This window comes from Scophthalmus maximus, chromosome 20 (genome assembly GCF_022379125.1).
Source record: "Scophthalmus maximus strain ysfricsl-2021 chromosome 20, ASM2237912v1, whole genome shotgun sequence".
In the NCBI taxonomy this organism is placed as follows: Eukaryota; Metazoa; Chordata; class Actinopteri; order Pleuronectiformes; family Scophthalmidae; genus Scophthalmus; species Scophthalmus maximus.
The window spans coordinates 7,714,335-7,732,439 of record NC_061534.1 but is presented as its reverse complement, the minus strand read 5'-3'; the positions used below and the strand labels follow the sequence as shown (position 1 = coordinate 7,732,439).

The following is an 18,105-nucleotide window of genomic DNA, read 5'->3' as shown; positions in this document are numbered from 1 at the left end:
CTCATTCACAGGAGTAAGTACTGTGGCCGTTTTCATGACCATTGTCCAAAGGAATATATGGGTTTTAAGTATAGAAAATAGAGGAGTGGTATTTCTGCGTGCTCCCCTATAAATCTCCAGGGTTTAAAGTAAAAATGTATAGCTATAAAAAGGTGTATAGTAAATCTATTTGCGTCGATGATCCATTTTAGACCCTGCAAGTCGGATTAGAGTATCAGGAGCACAGTCAGTGGAAAAAGAACAGATGGTCTGTCTCGATCGTCTCGTCGGCCTGTGTCTTCGATGAGGAGACTGTCTCCTGTCCACACGGTCTGAGGCTCATCTAATTATTCTATTGAAGAACTTATTGTAGTGTTACGAAGCTTCACTTGAAGAAGACTTTGAATGTCACCACGTGATACATCACACCAGCGGTAATCTCGTGTGACCACAGTTAATCCAGGAAATGAGAGATCACTAGTTCACTGCGCAGAGTACAGTAGGTGTGTGTCTGTGTGTGGGCGCATAACCTCATACATGCATGAAAGGTTGTAGGTACAGCGATTCCCACTTTTCCCTTTGTCTTGATCTTTCCATGGTAAAATTCTTCGAAAACACAGTACAGTGTACAGTATATAAAACTTTATCTAAGTGTACTATCAGTGTTGATGGTGTTAGTAGCAGATTATCCCCTTATTTGCTAAATGTACTCATGCTTACTGACTGTTTGTCAGAGGATTACACGTTGATTACTCAACAAAAAGAAAGCAAAGAATACTGAGGTATTCTAATCTCTCAGGTAACAGGTTATTATGCCACGTGGCTTGAGGTAATGTTCTTCATTACCTTGTCGCTTATGTATTTAAATTGTGCAGTTTACCATATACTATACGCAGGACAGTAAAGGTTTACAGTGGAAGAGTGTGTATTTGTGCACACGTGGAAACGCAATACCATTATTATTAGCGATATTCAGAAATTTTATTTAAACCAGTTTTCTAAATTCAAAATTGAAATAAGGGAAAAAACAACTCTTCCTCATTACACTTTGTCATTGTTTAAAATAGCAATGTGAGCTTCTTGCTTTACTGTAAGCATTTCTGCAGTATTTATCAAGTGTGGCCCAAAAACTTTATTTCTATAGAACTTATCTAAACAAGGTTACAAAACAAGACGAAGCAACGATAAGAAATATAGCGTAAAAGAAAAATAATAAAAACAAACAGCATCAGTTAGAACAAGTTTAATATCCTCAGCTCTGTGACCATTTCTGTCAGGGTTTGAATGTGAGCTACCTTGTGCAGGTAGTGATTTGAAAAGTAAGGTGACACTTCATGATCTTTATTGTACACCATTTACGTTTCCCTGTAACCAATTAGGCCTGACATACCACATAGTTCAGACGAAGTTCTGTGGCTCTGAGTGGTGCACGTGCTCAAGTGTTGAATCCCTGAAGGTGTAAATGGGTTTTTATTGACTGGAAAGCGGTTTGCGAACCAATGCCATGTCAACACAATTAAAAATCTTGCAGCATTTAAGCTTATTTTCTCGTTGATCCCACACAAGGCCTGGGAGTTTTTAAATCCGCGTTTCACAGACAGATTAGTGCCATTCGTACCACTGTGGCCAACTGGCACAGACGTGGCTCCAAGAAAACATAACACTGTTTTTCTGAAACTGCCAAATGTAATTGAGTGAATATTTGTATTGTGGCATTTTATTTTTTATTATCTTATCATCCACATGATATTTGTCAAGCAGATACTTTTTCTGAGGACATTCTCCAGACATAGTAGTATAAAAGAGGTGTTTGATTTTATTAAAATAAAACCGCATCGTATGATCGTTGGAGCTGGAGACCTAATTTACTTAAAGGAGAGTGCCAACTGCAGGTACGCAGCAAATACAGTTAATTTGCCAGTGTGCGTGTGTTTGTTTTGTTGTGCCTCCACCAAGTTACATAAAAGGTCTAAGTGTTTTAATAATAAGTCTTGGGCAAGTTTGAACACAGAAGCCAGATTGCGGTAGGGATTTCGACCCAACAGGATTACGTCTAGATTTAAGCACCTTATTTAGTTCCGAGCAATGAAAGTCAGCCATAAGCTCGTCTGTGGAGTGTGTATATAAAGGCAGCATCCAAAACACAAGACCGAATCTGTTGGATGACCACGTACAGCGCTACCATTTTTGAACCACTGTTAATACAAAACAGGTAAGAAACTGATTGTTTTACACTCTAGTTTTTGGATTTCTTTCATGTTTGTCCGTACTAATCATCAGAACGTATGTGAGATTGTGTTCGTTCTGTTCTGTCACCTTCACTTGCTGTGGAGGACAATTGATAACCATGATGCTGTATGAAAAAAGTTGAATCTGTTGAGAGTTAGTTTTCCGACTGCAGTGTATTGCACCTGTATAACCTGAGCTCTAGGGCAGTCACATACTGTAGTGGTACTGTTTTCTTGGTCTCGTGTTAGAATGGTTCAATACGTTGATGGCGCGTTTGTAATATTTGTACATATTGCAGTTGGTGGAAAGCCCAAGCATTAAAAATTTGGTTGTAAATAATAAAACTTATATTAAAATTCTTTCTTCAACAACCAGGAAGAAATAATCCCACGGTTTCTCTGGTATGCCATATTTTAAAGCACTACTCTGTTCACTTTCTAGAATGGGATCCTCTAAGCTGGCCCTGCTTCTGGTCCTGGTGTCCTGTGTAGAACGCTGTCTGTCTGCCTCCTGTGTCGTCGACAGCTTCTCAGTCAAAGAGGACTTTGACCCCAAGAGGGTGAGTTTATTAAAAAAAATTAACACACACACACACACACACACACACACACGCATGTATGTTTCTTTGTTTCGAGAAAGTTTAAAAATGATTTCTGACTCTCTTCCTTTACAGTATTCAGGGAAGTGGTATGCGCTGCAGAAGAAGGACCCAGAGGGCCTGTTCCTGCAGGACAACATCTCAGCCGAGTACACCATCGATGACGACGGCTCCATGACCGCCTCCTCCAAGGGACGTGTCACTCTGTTTGGGTAAGTGGGCTTTATATCAGTCATCATATTCACCCTAACCAAAAGCAAAACCAGCTGGTCTCAACGGCAAAGGGTCAGTTCAGGCACAGAGAACCCTTCTTGACTCTTTAAGATCTGGGGTGGTGAGGGCAGCTCAGATATTCAGTTTCCAGGACCAGAATTAAAACGGTCCTCAGGTTTCTGCTCGAGGTCCTCATTTCCCTGGATTATCAAGGATTAGGGGGGGAAAAATGCAAATTGGAGAGGTGGGATTATACACAGGAATGTGGTCCTGAATGCACTTGAACAAACACAAAACATAAGAACTTGAGTTGATTCAAGTGGAAAAAGCAATCCAATAATGTTAACATGTATGTTTTGTGTTGCAGCTTCTGGGTCGTGTGTGCCGACATGGCCGCCCAGTACTCTGTCCCCGACCCTACCAGCCCCGGCAAGATGTTCATGAACTACCAGGGACTGGCCAGCTACCTGTCCAGTGGAGGTCAGCAGTGCACACATATCCCCCCTCACATCCTCCATACGTCCCCTCACCCCATTTCACCCTAACTTCTCCTTCTCCTTCCAACCAGGTGACAACTACTGGGTGATCGACACCGACTACGACAACTACGCCATCACCTATGCCTGCCGCACCCTGAAAGACGATGGCAGCTGCGAGGACGGCTACGCCATTATCTTCTCCAGGAACCCCCGCGGTCTTCCCCCCGCCATCCAGCGCATCGTGCGTCAGAAACAGGATGACATCTGCATGGCTGGACAGTTTGAACCTGTCCTGCAGTCCGGAGCCTGCTAAAGAGGAAGAGAGAAGTGTGCCAGCTAGCTGCGGTCTCAAATGGGGCTCTGAAAGCTAGAACAAGGAGAAGGAGATTTGCATGTCAGAGAAGGCATACTTGTTGTGTTTGTGAGGGTGATGATGTGGAGCGAATGGCCTTCGCTAATTCATTTGATGTGAGGATCTGTTTTTAATCAATTTTTTCTCTCAATGTTTCGTGTGAACCATTTGGTTTTCCAAGGAAAAATGTCACTGATGTGTGAAAATTAAAATAATAAAAAAAATATTTTTCTAACCAATTATTGGAATTCCGTCGTTTTTGCGATGCAGCAAAGCTGCAGCGTGCCATCTCACGTATCTACGTGTCTTCAGAAGCACACACAATGTGCACAGGAAAAAAAAATGTACGGAGCGGAGCTGTTAAGAGTACGAGTACACAGCAAGCTGAGTACGAGTACGAGTACACAACGAGCTGTGGTCAGGGGTTTGGGCTTGTAAACATGTTGCACTTTGGCCACGTACTGTAAATGACTGTGATCCCTCCTGAGCCCAGGGAAATGCAGCCAAACCCAACACAATGTGCACTGAGCAGTAAGGGGCTTACTGCTGGGCTGATGTTCACAGAGCGTAGTCCTATTATGCTAACTCAACTGTAGGGCCACTCAGCGTGCTCCACAGGTCAAAGGTCACGCCAGGAGCCTTCTGTCTATAAAGATCAGACAGGCGACATCATCACTGTCTTTTAAAACTATTCCTCAAACATCCTTTTACCATAACGTTTTTACAAATGTTTGATAGGTTGTTTTGTTTTATTATTCCACCATATTGAAAAAAATAGTGTTGTTTTCATGGAAAGAATTGGGGAGGGCCGAATTCAACAGTGGGAGACTGTGAGAGAGGCGGAGCGGCAGATGGGGACGTGTCTATAGCTGGAGTGTAATCCTGTCGATGTTACATGACAAGATGGAGAGCAGTTGGCCAATACCACAAATAGTCAAGGTCAGTGTAATAAATCGTATGATCTGTCTTGATTAAGAAGAACAGTCAATAAAAGAAACCAAATTTTCAAAGGATTTGAAAATTCAAAACCTAAAGAGGACACAAGGAGGAAAGAATCAGCAATGAAGTTGTTTGTCTTAACTCATGACAGTAAACTAATCTTTCATTAAACTTACATTCATTTAATTTCTGTCTTTTAGCAATATTACAGAAATATATTTGAATATAGAACAATGTGGACATTTGTAAACCAAAAATACTATTCATAACATAGAGATTTAGATTGGTATGTGATAGGAAGATCATCTTTACCCTTTTGTCTACATCTTAACCAACAGTGCACAATATAAATGATCAAAAATGTAGCTGTCAACAGGAAATTATGAAATTATCTGTCACTATCAAACCCAAACGCAAAACCCAAACAATGTCTTATACTTCTCTCATTTTCCATATGATTAATGTATTTGATTCTAGGGCAATATTTTTGTGCCATAGTCTCGGATCTCTGAAAGACTGAAGGACATTAAGATCACAAAGGTGCCACGACGAAAAAGGTAAATAAAGACGTAATACATGTGACACATTCTCACTTCACTGCAGAGCCAGACCCACCGTTACTGTAAGACCCAGACTGTCTTCTCGTAATCAGGCTCCAGGTCTGAGGAAAGAATGTAAGTGGATTTATCTGCCCTGAGTTTTGTCCCATGTCTGCAGGAGGTCAGAGTTACTGTATGTTATTCCCTAAAGGCCAAATACAGAAGATGAGCAAAACTCATTTAGTAACATTTAACTCCACATTTTGACATAGAAGTCTCTGGGGTTAAAAGGTTTTCCTGTTTATGCAGACAGCAGCATGTTTCTACCCTGAGCCAGAAAAGAAATCTGCTCAGTATCATCATATGACTGTGAGGAAAAGCAACCTTTACTACTTTGCTATATTAGGACGTGGCCACTAGAGTGCAGTCAAACCACACTACATTTGAAGAATATTTAGTTATAATAGTCATATTTACTATTCATGTCAACAAGCAGTCTTAAATGTTAGGACGTATAGGTATTCACTAAACTGTTATTGGATATCTCATTTCATTTGTATTAGTATATCACTTTTCTTATTTTATTTGATCAATTTATTATGATCTCATGTGATGTGCTTCACCCTCAACCTAAAAAAAGAGCTTCTGCAGCCTGTGGGGGGGAAGAGGTCATCACAGTGTTTATATATCTTCATATCTTCATGCTAATTGATTCTCTGGTATTCAGTCTCAGCCATGAAGACTTTAAAAAAAATACTTATTTTAAAACAAGTAACTTTTTAATTTGTTCTCAATACAGTTTCCTGCATAGTTTTTTTTTAGGCGTGTCAGTATCTTCTATAATAGAATAACAGTATATCGATGCACTAGTATCAAGAAATGGCACTTGGATTATTTCTGAAACAAGCTGGTGTATTGAATAAAATTAAAAGATTCACTGTCAGTGGTTGGATTTTGGTGGTTCAATATCTAAATACATTGCATTTGAGGAAAAGGGTCATTTTCTATATAGAAAATAGACACCTTTATACGAGGCATCATTCTGTGAGAGGTCTGGATGTGAAATGCATTAACATAATAAATACTGCTGATATACTGTTTGAACAACCATTATCATGATCAGAGGGCACCGGTGTGAGACCTTTCTCAGTCTCCTTCTATCTCTTCTGTTTGTCCAGATACATTATTCAACTGCTGGTCGCCTGTCTCTCTGTTTGTGCTCCTGTCTAACTCATTTCTGTTTCCGTTTTTATGACTTTTAACGACATCTTACAAGGAATCCGTCTAATTGCTCTGCAAACTGATGGGGCCTTTATTACAACCCTGGGGGAGGGGCAACAAGGCGCTCATTGGAATAACCTGAGGCTGAGGATTCAATTGTGTTTCAGGGTTTACATGTGGTGCCTTTCATCCAAACTAAGGCTCCATTGATTATACAGGAAAGCTCATTTTGTTCTGTAGTGTTTTAAAACCACTCTGTTCATTTACTATATAGTTAACCTTTGACCTCAGGTAGCCTGAATATATCTTCATGTTGTGTGTTTTGCTTCTCCACTCTGTCCGACATGTTTACTCTGCAAACAAAAAAAATGTTTGAAAAGTTGCGAAAACCAGAGTAGAGTTGTTGGTTCAAATGGTTTGAACAGTAATGAAACTGCTATTATTTTGTGGTGGATGATGGACTTTCAGAAACATGCTGAAAATGCCGGCATAGCTCGAAAACTTCATTCTCAACACACTTAAATCGGAGACTTTTCTTTGTTCATCGGTTCATTTCAGTTTCCTCCCTGCTTTTGACTTTTGTTCTTTAGGATCTTTGGAACATGTTGACCCCAGTCCAAAAAGGTCATGACCTTAAATTATAGGGCTGAAGCCCTAGAGGTCGCGGCCAGGTTCATATGTCATGACAGACAGACTTTGTGCTCTGGTAGGAGGATGGGCCTATTGAGGGATTATCAGAGCAGAGAAAAAATATCTAAAACTACTCAATAAGGAGTTAAATCTTGTTTTTAGCTCATGTAACCAACTCACTGACAGAAGCTGTGTGCATCCTAAAGTAGTAGTAATAAGAAATAAACGGTTGCTGCTTGTTAAATACTTGTTGAACAGCAAGTAAGACAGAGTCAAGACCGAGTTATGTAAGAATAAATAAGGGCACATGCAGTGGATTAATGAAACGTTTGATTTAGAGATGGTACAAACACAAAAACAGCAAAGACGATTAAGTGATATTCTTGTAAAATGAGTAAAGGCATGTCTTACATTTACTACAGTAAACTTCACCACACTAAGAAATAAATATTTTGGTTAAGTACACAACATGTTTAAACGTATAGCACTGGTTAGTCCTCTCCCTTACACACATCTATATTCAAAACTAGTTTAGGCATGCAAAGCTTTGCAGCAGATACAGTCATATAGGAGTAATACCGGACAATATTATTGAAATGCTATTATTCTCCAGAAAAAACAAGAACACTTTGGTTGTCACTGATAAGCCTACATCAGAAGAATATTTCAATGAAAACACAAAACATTCATAGGGCAATTAATTCCCCCAAAACAATCACTATTTATGCTAATGTGTTGTGTTTTTTTAGTTGAATGATCGCAGTGTCATTTTCAGCTACTTTTTGCTGTCATTTCCATTATTTTCTATTTCTTGCTCTCTTCTATTTGCTCCACCTCGCTGGATTCGTCCACCACTTTGCCATTGACCATCGTCTGAGTCACCACCTTCACGATCTTCCTGGTGCGGACATCAGGCTCCTCTGCACAGAGAGATGGGATGAGATGAGATGAGATGAGATGGGATGAGATGAGATGAGATGAGATGAGATGAGATGAGATGAGATGAGATGAGATGAGATGAGATGAGATGAGATGAGATGAGATGAGATGAGATGAGATTAGATGAGATGAGATGAGATGAGATGAGATTAGATGAGAATATATGCTTTGGCGTGAGTTGAGTTGAAATATCATATAAGAGTACATAACATATATTAAATCTATGATATTAGAAAGAATGGTGTAAATGAGATTATATGAGATTTACACAGATGAGAGTGTGAACTGAGGCGTAGAAAAAACAGACGTTTTGACAATTGAGAGGAAAAAACAAAGAAAAATATGCATGAAATGAGAAGATGGGAGGAAAACGATGATAAGAAGAGGTGAGAAAATGAGGTGGACGAAATGAAACAAGACTAAAGTTGAGATGAGAAATGAAGAGGCGAACGTATTAGGAGCAGTGAGGTGAAATGAGAAATAAAAATGAGATTATATGAGATGATTGAACTCCTGTAGTTGTCGTCCCTCCTTGGTTCTCACTACAAACATTTTAACAATTCAATCTTATGAAGACGTCACCGTTTTTGTTTCTGTGTTTTTCTTTGTGTGTGGTCTTCTAACGGTGTCACACAAAGACTAACATTTCTTCACAACACATTCCACTTTGTCAATCCCGCCGTGGGAGTCAGTCGCACCATTGCACAGTCACAACACCGGGATAAATGCTTTCACACCCATGTCTGTTGCTATTGGAGTTGAGCTGCGGGTGGTGATTTCATTGTTTGGATATTCATTAAACTGTCATTAGTCCTGGGCGTCTGGGGTGTGTGTGGTGCTGTCTCAAATTCACAAGTGAATGCATATAAGGTCTGACGTTTGCGCAACGGCTATTAGATAAGCAACTATGAACAATTTGCTCGACTTCAGTCACTCTTTACCTACTGGATGTCTCCTTCAGGTTGTGATGAGATGTATTCAAAATGAATAAATGACCACTGCTGTGATATTGTTATATATTATCTAATACAAGTGTACTATAACGTAAAGCTGCCACTGGGTGTTCTTCTGCTGTTGACTTTACTCTCTTTTTTTCAGGTAAAATTTGAACGTCGAGGACTCACTTTTTGGTGGAGGAGGAACCTCTTTGAAACTGTGGGGGCAGAGAGAAAACATGTTGCAATTATCTTTGAATTGGCCTGAAAACAAGAGCAACACATTCAAAGAAGTAGTTCAACATATTGTGAAGTATGTTCATTCACTTTCCTGCAGAGGGTTCAAAAATGAATAAAAGTACCAGTCCCGTGGCCTATGAGACAGCTTAGCCGACTAGCCGGGCTCGACTTCAATGGTCCCAATCCAATCACAAAGATCTCTAAACCTCTCAAATTCATACTCATTTGTATAATCTGCACCAAAATGACGTATATGGAGTCGTTCTTTTGTTTGGAAGTAAAACCAAAAGTTCTTTTGCAGAGGAAAACTGTGATGGTTGTTCGACGCTCCTGGGTTTCTTCTATTTAGGATTTAGCATTCAACTTGACTTTACTGTTACACAATAAGGCTAAAATCACGAAACTCCGACCAGATTTTTATGAAACTAGCATTCCATCTTCACCGTCCATCGATATACCTTCCCAACTTTCCATGCAACGGATGACAACTCACGTCTCCTCTCCCTCCAGCAGGCGCCTGTAGGTGGCGATCTCCATCTCCAGGTTCTGCTTGATGCGGAGGAGCTGCTCGTAGTCCGTCTTGATGCGCTGCATTTCGATCCTGAGCTGGGAGAGGTCGTCCTCCAGCTGGCTCAGCGTGGCCTGCAGCCGATCCATCTCGCTGGAGTATTTCTGACCGGTCTCACCCAGGTTGCCTTCCAGCGCTGCCACCTGGGGTGAGAAATGGAAAATAATGAGGCTGCGTCTACATACCTGGGTCTAATTTGAAACATTGTAATGTTGTTCACAAGTCGAATGACTGGGGACCTGGGATTCTTGTACTGTGAAGCCTGGTTTATCCCCAACAACACTCATTGGTCCTCTTGGTCGCTTTGTTTCGTCCGCGTCTCTCGGTGGCCAGACAGGCACACTACTCCTCACTACTCCCTTCACCCCCGTTCTGTCTCAGCCAGTTGAAGGATCGAACACATCATCGATGAAGTCTCCTCTCTTTTGGCCAAAGTCGCTGTTGTGACACATTTCTTAGCTCCCTCTCCAACATGATCTGCCTTTTCTTAGACGCCATCGTTGAAGTATCTTTCACCCAACGGACGGTTTTGATTCAACACAGAATAAGGAAATAGCCCGAAGCAGTGTACAAATGTGATGCTTCAAGTACTGGCTCCTCCTGTGTTTACCGGTGGAAAGCAAACCCTTTACAAATACCTCCTGATTCTGAAATTACTTCCCAAAGCCTTATCAACAAATACCTGTGAACTGACAAGGCCTTGTCTTCCAAAGATACAAACACACAGACACGATTACACAAAACTCACCCCGGATAAAATTTGGCAATTGAACACAGGGTGCCCTTGCACAACTTCGCAGTGTGGGAGAAGGTGTTGACTGTCAACACAGGATCACGAGAAGAGAAAATCGTCCTATTTTTCCCATGAACATGGAAGTGCACAAATTAAGAAACCGGTCTAGTCTCGCTGAGACTGAATCGGAGCGTCTGAGAGGATTTGCCGTGTTTTTATTTGACAAATCCCTTATAAAGACCAACACAATGACATAAGTCATCGGGGCTTTATGAAGAGGTCATACTTGTAAAAATATTTTCCAAATCATTATCATGGAATTTGCACGTTGCATAGTAATTTGTTTTTAAAGCTTCCAAAGAAATATCTCTTGCACAATTTCTTTTCAACCAAAGCACATTAGACGTCTGCCTCCAGAGCCCCTCCTGGCACCACAAGGATATTTGTGTTTGTATTGTTTTGTCATTTTAGTACTTATGCAATGTTTTAGACGGTCACCTGTTTGTGCAGACTCTCCAGCTCCACCTCCAGGTTCTGCAGGAAGCGCTGCCTCTCGGTCAGCTCGCTCTGCGCTCCTCTCAGAGCTTCGTTGCTCTCCTTCACCTCGTTCTGCACCGTCTCCAGCTGGAGAGGACACACACACACACACACACACACACACACACACACATACAAGCACACCGCCATTTTATTGTTAAGGCCTTTGTCTAACGTCGGCATAAACTGTAGATGAACTAATAAAGGACAAAATTCTCGAGTCGTCTGAGAGAAATTGCCCTTTGCACACACCTTCTTGCGGTACCACTGCTCCGCCTGGTCCTTGTTCTTCTTGACGATCCCCTCATACTGGGAACGCAGGGTCGACAGAATGGTGCCCAGCTCCGGCCCGCTGGCAGAGTCCACCTCAACATTCACCTCATCTTTGGCAATACGAGACTTCATCTGCTCGAGTTCCTGCAGGAGGAGAAGAAGTTTACTTTGTGTTGCGTTGCAGCTCACAGTGTATGTGTGTGTGTGTGTGTGTGTGTGTGTGTGTGTGTGTGTGTTTGTGTGTTTATCGTGTGTCTAAATATGACTTAGAGTTGTATCATGTGTGTGAATATACAGTATGTGTTTGTTGTAACAGGCAACATATGGAACTATGAGCCTGTTCGTGAATTGTACGCCACAGGATGGCAGAGAGGATGTGAGGGCCTCTTTATTATTTAGACGTTCTCCATCAATAGTTGATGGGGCAGAGCTCACCTTACACACACACACACACACACACACACACACACACACACACACTAGTACGCTCCTCATGCATGCTCAGTGGATCTCTTTCACTCTCTCTTCTCTGTGACATTGTGTCTTGTCACGTATGCAGTTTTCATTTGACGTGGTCTGTTTTTAATGCTCTTGATATAAGTTCATGCAAAAAATCCTGTTGGACGGCAAAATTCATATTTCTTCTATGTACAGTGACTGTATTTTGGCTTGGGAGGAGGAAACAGGAGAGCAAGTGTGAGCGTGTGATCTAGTTTGCCCAGTTGACCCCCCACTCAGAGGCTTTTTTTCTGTTTCAGTGGGAGTAAAAGTTTTCTACAGCCAAAATAACCAAGTCTCACTCAGTCAATTTCCTTCTCAGTATCTGCACTAGGTCGAGGTTTTGGGTGTAAACTAGAAAATTGAAACTATCCAACACCAGATCGAACAAACACTGAGACTGGGTTTCTCTCATTGTGCCACATTATTGTAGTGCAAGTGGCCTGCGAGCCCTCTTAAATGACTTGGATCCGTTCAGTCTTATGTCTTAAGAGGGAGATCGGTTCTTCATTTGATGAGTGGTGGGTTCAACCCCCCTCTGGGGGGGGAGTAAGTATATCTTAGTCTGAACGCCTTGTATCAACTGATTGGACAGAAAGAGCAGGTTAGAGAAACCAGATCTACCTGCTGCTTTTGTTTGTAGTAACCAGAGGACCACCACCACTCTCTCTCTCCCCCGCTCCCTACACGTCTTTTCCTGTCCTCTCTAAAAAAGACCTCATGAGAACATCGAATTGGGTCAGTCCGAACTCCAACAGCTTGTTGTGTACGAGGTTGGCAGGTTGGAGGATAAGGGAGAGGGGGCCAAAAGGAAAATGAGACCAAATGTCAAATGACACAAAAGTGAGATAACTACAGGAGGCATACAAAGAAATGAGAACGGAGAGATTACACAGACTTACCTCCTCGTGGTTTTTCTTCAGGAAGTAAAGTTCTTCTTTCAGGCTGTCCAGATCTCCCCTCAGGGAGGCGATGATCTGCTCGTGATCAGTCTTGGCCTTTTTCAGGGCAACACAGTCTCGCTCCACAGACTGACCCATCACCAGCTCGGTCTCCCACCTTGCAAAGGCAGGAAAAAAATAGCACGGGAGAGTGAGCAGGCGAATGACACCTCAAAGTTTAAACTTCGCACACAAAAATGTTCAAGGTTTATTTACTGTAGTAGAAAGTGTTGTGTGCATATGTCATGCATACATGTTACAGCACAGGTATGTCTGCATATGGAAAGTAAACATTTACACTCTACAGTATGTTTAAAAGAAAAAAGGACATGTAGTTTTGTCCCTGACCTTCATTTACATAATAGACATTAGTCAAAATCATTGGCACTCAGGTGAAAGAAGGTGGAGATTACTGGTTCCAGCGGTACAAACCCTATTATTAGAGTTAAGCATTTCCAATAATAATCCGAAATTCCATTAAACCAGTGGCTCTCAAATGGGGGACCACCGATAATATGAAGAGAAACAAAATTGAATAAGGGAAATGTCTGGAAAAAGTTTGAGAACCACTGTATTAAACAGTTCAAAACTTTCAATTCTTCAAATGTTGTAAACACTGAAATTGTTATCAATTAAATATCAAGGGGTTGTTACAAATGTGCATAGTATCTGCTTTAATTAAAGACATGGATTGAGCTCTGAGGGTCTCAGCGAGTCTTATGAAAAAAGACAAGCAAACCCAAACCAGTTTAAGTTTAATCGCTTACTTGATTCTGAAGTCGTCCGCAGCCAGTTTGGCATTATCGATCTCCAGCATGATACGAGCATTCTCCAAAGTCTTCTTCCTCACCTGGCAAACATTAACGTGGGGTAACAATGTAAGGTACTGTATCGGTTTGATGCTCCATTTTACCATATTTGGTATACATAAAGTGTATTTACTGTTAAGTGGATTTAAAAGAGATCTGACAATCGGAATCCTTATCCTCCAGTAAGCTCACACATTTCAACTTCCTTAACCTGTAACTAGTTCCGTTAATTAAAAACAGGTCAAATAATTATTAACTTCACCTCGAACCTGTTTGGCACAACATTAACTCAAAGCTCGGATATGGCATCTGAGAAATGATACAGCTCCTGTTAAAAAACACTGGTATGAATATTTTTTCTATGTAAAATAAACCAAAGTCAGCAGAACCATTGGGCTTTGTCGATTGACATTTAGAAAATTCAGAATTGCAATCTGGCTGTCTAAATGAAAAATTAATACAAATGTTTGCCTATAACATGCCCACCTCTTGCTCGACAGCATGAGCTTGGGCCATCATGCTGTCAAGGTCATGACCTTTGGGAACGCGGTCGAGCATCAGTTGCTTGATCCTCATCTCCAGGTCCGCGTTGGAGTGCTCCAGTGACCGCACCTGCAGGAGGACAAAGACAAAGAGAGAGTGGGATGATCAAAGTATTTCAGCTTGCTCCAGATAGTATCACTTCCTTGTATGCACGGTGCCAAACTGAGATACACCCATCACCCGTCTGGCTGCGGACCAACAGCCTAACAGTGAGCTACTGTATAATGTCTCCAACCTTGTCCAGGTAGTTGGCCAGACGGGTGTTGAGACTCTGCATGGCCTCCTTGTCGTTGGCGCTGTTGCCGTGCAGGCCGTTAAGTTGGAGGCCAGCCGGCCCGTTGAGATCCTGGCCGATAGAAGCTGAGCGGGCCAGCGGGCTGGCTGCCGCGAAAGACACTGAAGCGCGGGAGCGAGAGCGGCTGGTGTCCATCAGGGAACGGCTGGAGAAGGACGGCTGACGGTTCATGGAGTAACTCCTAATGGACATACTGGAGGCCACGGTAGGTGGCTGCGGAGGCTGGGGACACAGGGCGATACACTTGGTGTTAGACACAGTGTTGTGCCGGTGAACTTGTAAAGACAAAATGGAATTTTGGGCGCTGAGAGAGAAACAGAACAAGAGCACAATCACAGATGTTGAGTGAATTACAATTCTTGTGGGTCCATGGGGGACACGGGATAGATGTTTAAATTACAGATGTCATAGGGAAAACACATGACTTCAAAAGCCAGACTGTTTGAGCTAATGCAGTCATTTAAAGCTCGTGTTTCACGAGATCCGGCTGCAGAAAAGCTCTTTTGTGGCACTTAAGCAAATGTGTTTTATTCTAGCGTTTGGCCAGACAATAATGGAAACACAAGTAGGGCCTAATATTCAAGACCACTAAACGCCCACTAAAAAAAGGGGAATCTTTAAACGAGTACATGGCTTGCTCGTGGCTATTCAGACTAACCATCTGCATGGGAGAGATGACTGACTCAATGGTCAGAGCCACTTGAGTCTGTCATTCTCAGCACCGTTCACATACACCTTTTCTACTTCAAGTCAATGTAAAATCAAAATGTAAATGAGTGCAGCTCAACCCTGGGTCGAAGAAGAGCCTCTCACCGGGACTGAAAACACTCTCACGAAGGCCATTACCATGATAAAAGGATCCATTTCATATTTAAGAGGAGACTAAAGCAGGATTCATGAGGGCAGGAACAAACAGAGAAGATGGAACATGGCTCCATTGCCTTCAAAAACAGTTTAGATTTAGATTTACAGGCTAAAAAAGTTAAAACATTTAAAACGTTAAAAGCTTGACAATGTACCACCTAAAAATGTGGATTTTTTACAAAGGTTTCTTTTAATATCCAGTTCAATGTAAAATACATTTTCCCTGATAAATCCTGTTTGACATCTTTGTTTTCATCCCCCTGTTTTTTAACCTCATTTGATAATAAGTTTAACATGTGTTTACATGACTTCCTGAACTTCATGCAAGGGTGTTTGGATGTCAAATAGTACAGGATCAGATATATGTGTGTGTGTGTGTGTGTGTGTGTGTGTGTGTGTGTGTGCACGCGCATGTGTGCATGCTTTTGTGTGTTTCTCAGCAGGGTTTCCGTGGCAGATAAGCGGTCAAGGGAGCCTCTCATTCTCCCTGTCACCTGATCCTTGCAACACCGTTCCCACAACACTACAAAGGACCCGGCAGGAGAAAGACGCTCCTTGTTCAGATGAGAGATACAGAGCTTTGGGGAAATGATCGGGGAAATATTCCGAGTGAATTCCACTTTGACAAGGAGGCACTTTGTTCAGCATAACATGAACTTCAAGTTCAATTTTTTTTTAACTCATCTCACCAGCAGTTGTGCATTCACTGTTGTGTCTGTCAACATAAAAATAAGATACATTTGCTAGACGATAGTGAAAACAGATTTTTTTGTTATACTATTATTTTTATTTCGTTCAGTGTATCATTTTTTCATAATCTCAACATATTTAATGTAACTTAATAAAAGGACATTTCCAAATGATTGAAAATGAATTAGGCAATTAAATTTAAAAAACGTCCAATTGTATTTTTTTTTTAAGAGGAGCATTAAAAGAAAGAGCATCTATCTTACCAGGACTTTCTTCAGACAGAGTCAGGGTGGGAGGGATCCAGAGGAATGCAGGAGGCTCTGAGCTGCCGACGCTACAGGTGAGCTTATATGCAGGTGAGCAATAAGTGGGAGGAGCTACATCTTGACAGGAGGTGTGTTTGCTCTACCTGGACAGAGACAGGTGCTGATGAGTGTTGTAATTCAATTGCTGAGTGTGTGTTTAACTGCCGGATACAGTATGTCTTCATTTTCAGATGAATCGGCTCCAGAGTTTAAGGTTTCCACATCACACTCGCGGTGGATGAGAAATCAGCTTCTGACTCCACACAGTTACTTGAAGACCTTCAGTTGAAAGGTGAATCACAAAGCCAAACACAGAACACTGACATCATCTTATGAAGTTGATGCTGTACCAGGAATGTGTTGGCAAACAACTCCGTGTTGAACATTCAGACACATGGCAACACCGTGTCATTCATTGATACACCATGTCATTCGTTTTCAGTCGCACTTCTAGTTACCTGATCTGATGACTGTATGAAGCCCAATACTCACTCGGTTTTTTGTTCAGTGTTGGTCTCTGGCAACTTCTAAGGGCTATCTTCACACGCTAGTTGCCTGACTGGTGTCTGGTGCTGCACAGCTACCATCGCTTGTTGGAATTCAAATAGAACTGAGTTCAAGAGTCTGGTGATAATTCTGTGTATTCATCACTATGAATGACTCCTTTTGCATTACACACTAAAAAAAAGGTTAGGGCTACAGTATTCACACATCAGCATCTCTGATCACAATGCGGCACGCCTCTCATGCATCTGTGCTAGTAAACAGCTTACCATGATCATCATGGCTTTATTGTTTGTATGTGGGTGGGTGGGTGTAGACACTCCTGTTAGTCATCTTACCGTAACCCGACCGTCCTTCTACCTGCTGAGATGAAATATTCAACACGTCACTCAGAGACAGGAAACCTGCTGGTTTGAAACAAGCACTCTCGTCTGTGGAGGCTCAAATCAAACAGGGCAGGATGACAAGAACATCACTACCTACTGAATCCCTCGCAAAAAAAAAAAAAAATAAATATATATATATATATGCTATATATGTTTCTAAGTATATATTGCACATTGTGTTAATAAAGGTGTGACCTTGAGGGATGAGGATGCTGTGTATGTGCTACAGGTGAAAACCTTAAACTGGCCAAATATTTACCAGCGTGCATGCGTGTGTGTGTGTGTGGTGGCAATAAATGGAAGTAAATATTGATATTCTACATAAATGACCCCCCCCACAAACACACACACACGCGTACACACACACACGTGTATGCTTATGAAAATGCAATTGTTCTCATTTGCCCTCCCACTTTAACTCCTGTGAACTTATAGAAACATAGAGATATCTGCATCAGTTTCCAAGGTATTATTATATTCAAATTCAAGTGAAATGAAAATATTCTCTGAGTTTCTCTCAGCATTGCAAATGTCTCTATTTGGACTGCTGCTGTATTCGTTGATGTTTCTGTGACGTAAGCACTGAAGCCTTTCCATAAAGTGAACCCTAAAAATATATATAGGATTTAAAACAACAACAAGAAGAAACTAGTCAAAATGAGTTGATTTCAGATGTTGTAGAAATAGTTTAAAGGTAGATGATGATCTTGTGTTTCAAGATCATGTAGTTTAATGGCATCAATCGACCTAGAACTGGTAATTGCAGTGCAAAACAGTGCAAGGTTAAAATGGTATATTACATATAATGTATAATGATATAAAATAAATCATTGGAGTTGTATTTCGTTTACACAATTATATTCCAT

The 18,105-nt window shown here is 41.4% G+C and overlaps 2 protein-coding genes across 2 annotated transcripts; one reads left to right on the top strand and one right to left on the bottom strand.

The window, feature by feature from the left end:
* The first annotated feature begins 2,071 nt into the window (after positions 1 to 2,071).
* On the top strand, positions 2,072 to 4,089 carry rbp4l (retinol binding protein 4, like). The gene is made up of 5 exons (XM_035608209.1): positions 2,072 to 2,191; positions 2,650 to 2,767; positions 2,882 to 3,018; positions 3,387 to 3,499; positions 3,588 to 4,089. Exons 1-5 carry the CDS (start codon positions 2,142 to 2,144, stop codon positions 3,809 to 3,811), a joined length of 642 nt encoding a protein of 213 aa, XP_035464102.1. The 5' UTR covers positions 2,072 to 2,141; the 3' UTR covers positions 3,812 to 4,089.
* A 3,403-nt stretch (positions 4,090 to 7,492) lies between these two features.
* si:ch211-243g18.2 (uncharacterized protein LOC559906 homolog) lies at positions 7,493 to 16,438 on the bottom strand. Its single transcript, XM_035609124.2, has 10 exons — positions 16,308 to 16,438; positions 14,431 to 14,712; positions 14,139 to 14,264; positions 13,611 to 13,693; positions 12,805 to 12,961; positions 11,384 to 11,548; positions 11,093 to 11,218; positions 9,787 to 10,004; positions 9,243 to 9,271; positions 7,493 to 8,099 (listed from the first exon to the last, which is right to left on the bottom strand). The coding sequence occupies exons 2-10, from the start codon at positions 14,680 to 14,682 to the stop codon at positions 7,984 to 7,986; spliced, it is 1,272 nt and encodes a 423-aa protein (XP_035465017.2). The 5' UTR covers positions 14,683 to 14,712; positions 16,308 to 16,438; the 3' UTR covers positions 7,493 to 7,983.
* Positions 16,439 to 18,105: the final 1,667 nt, after the last annotated feature.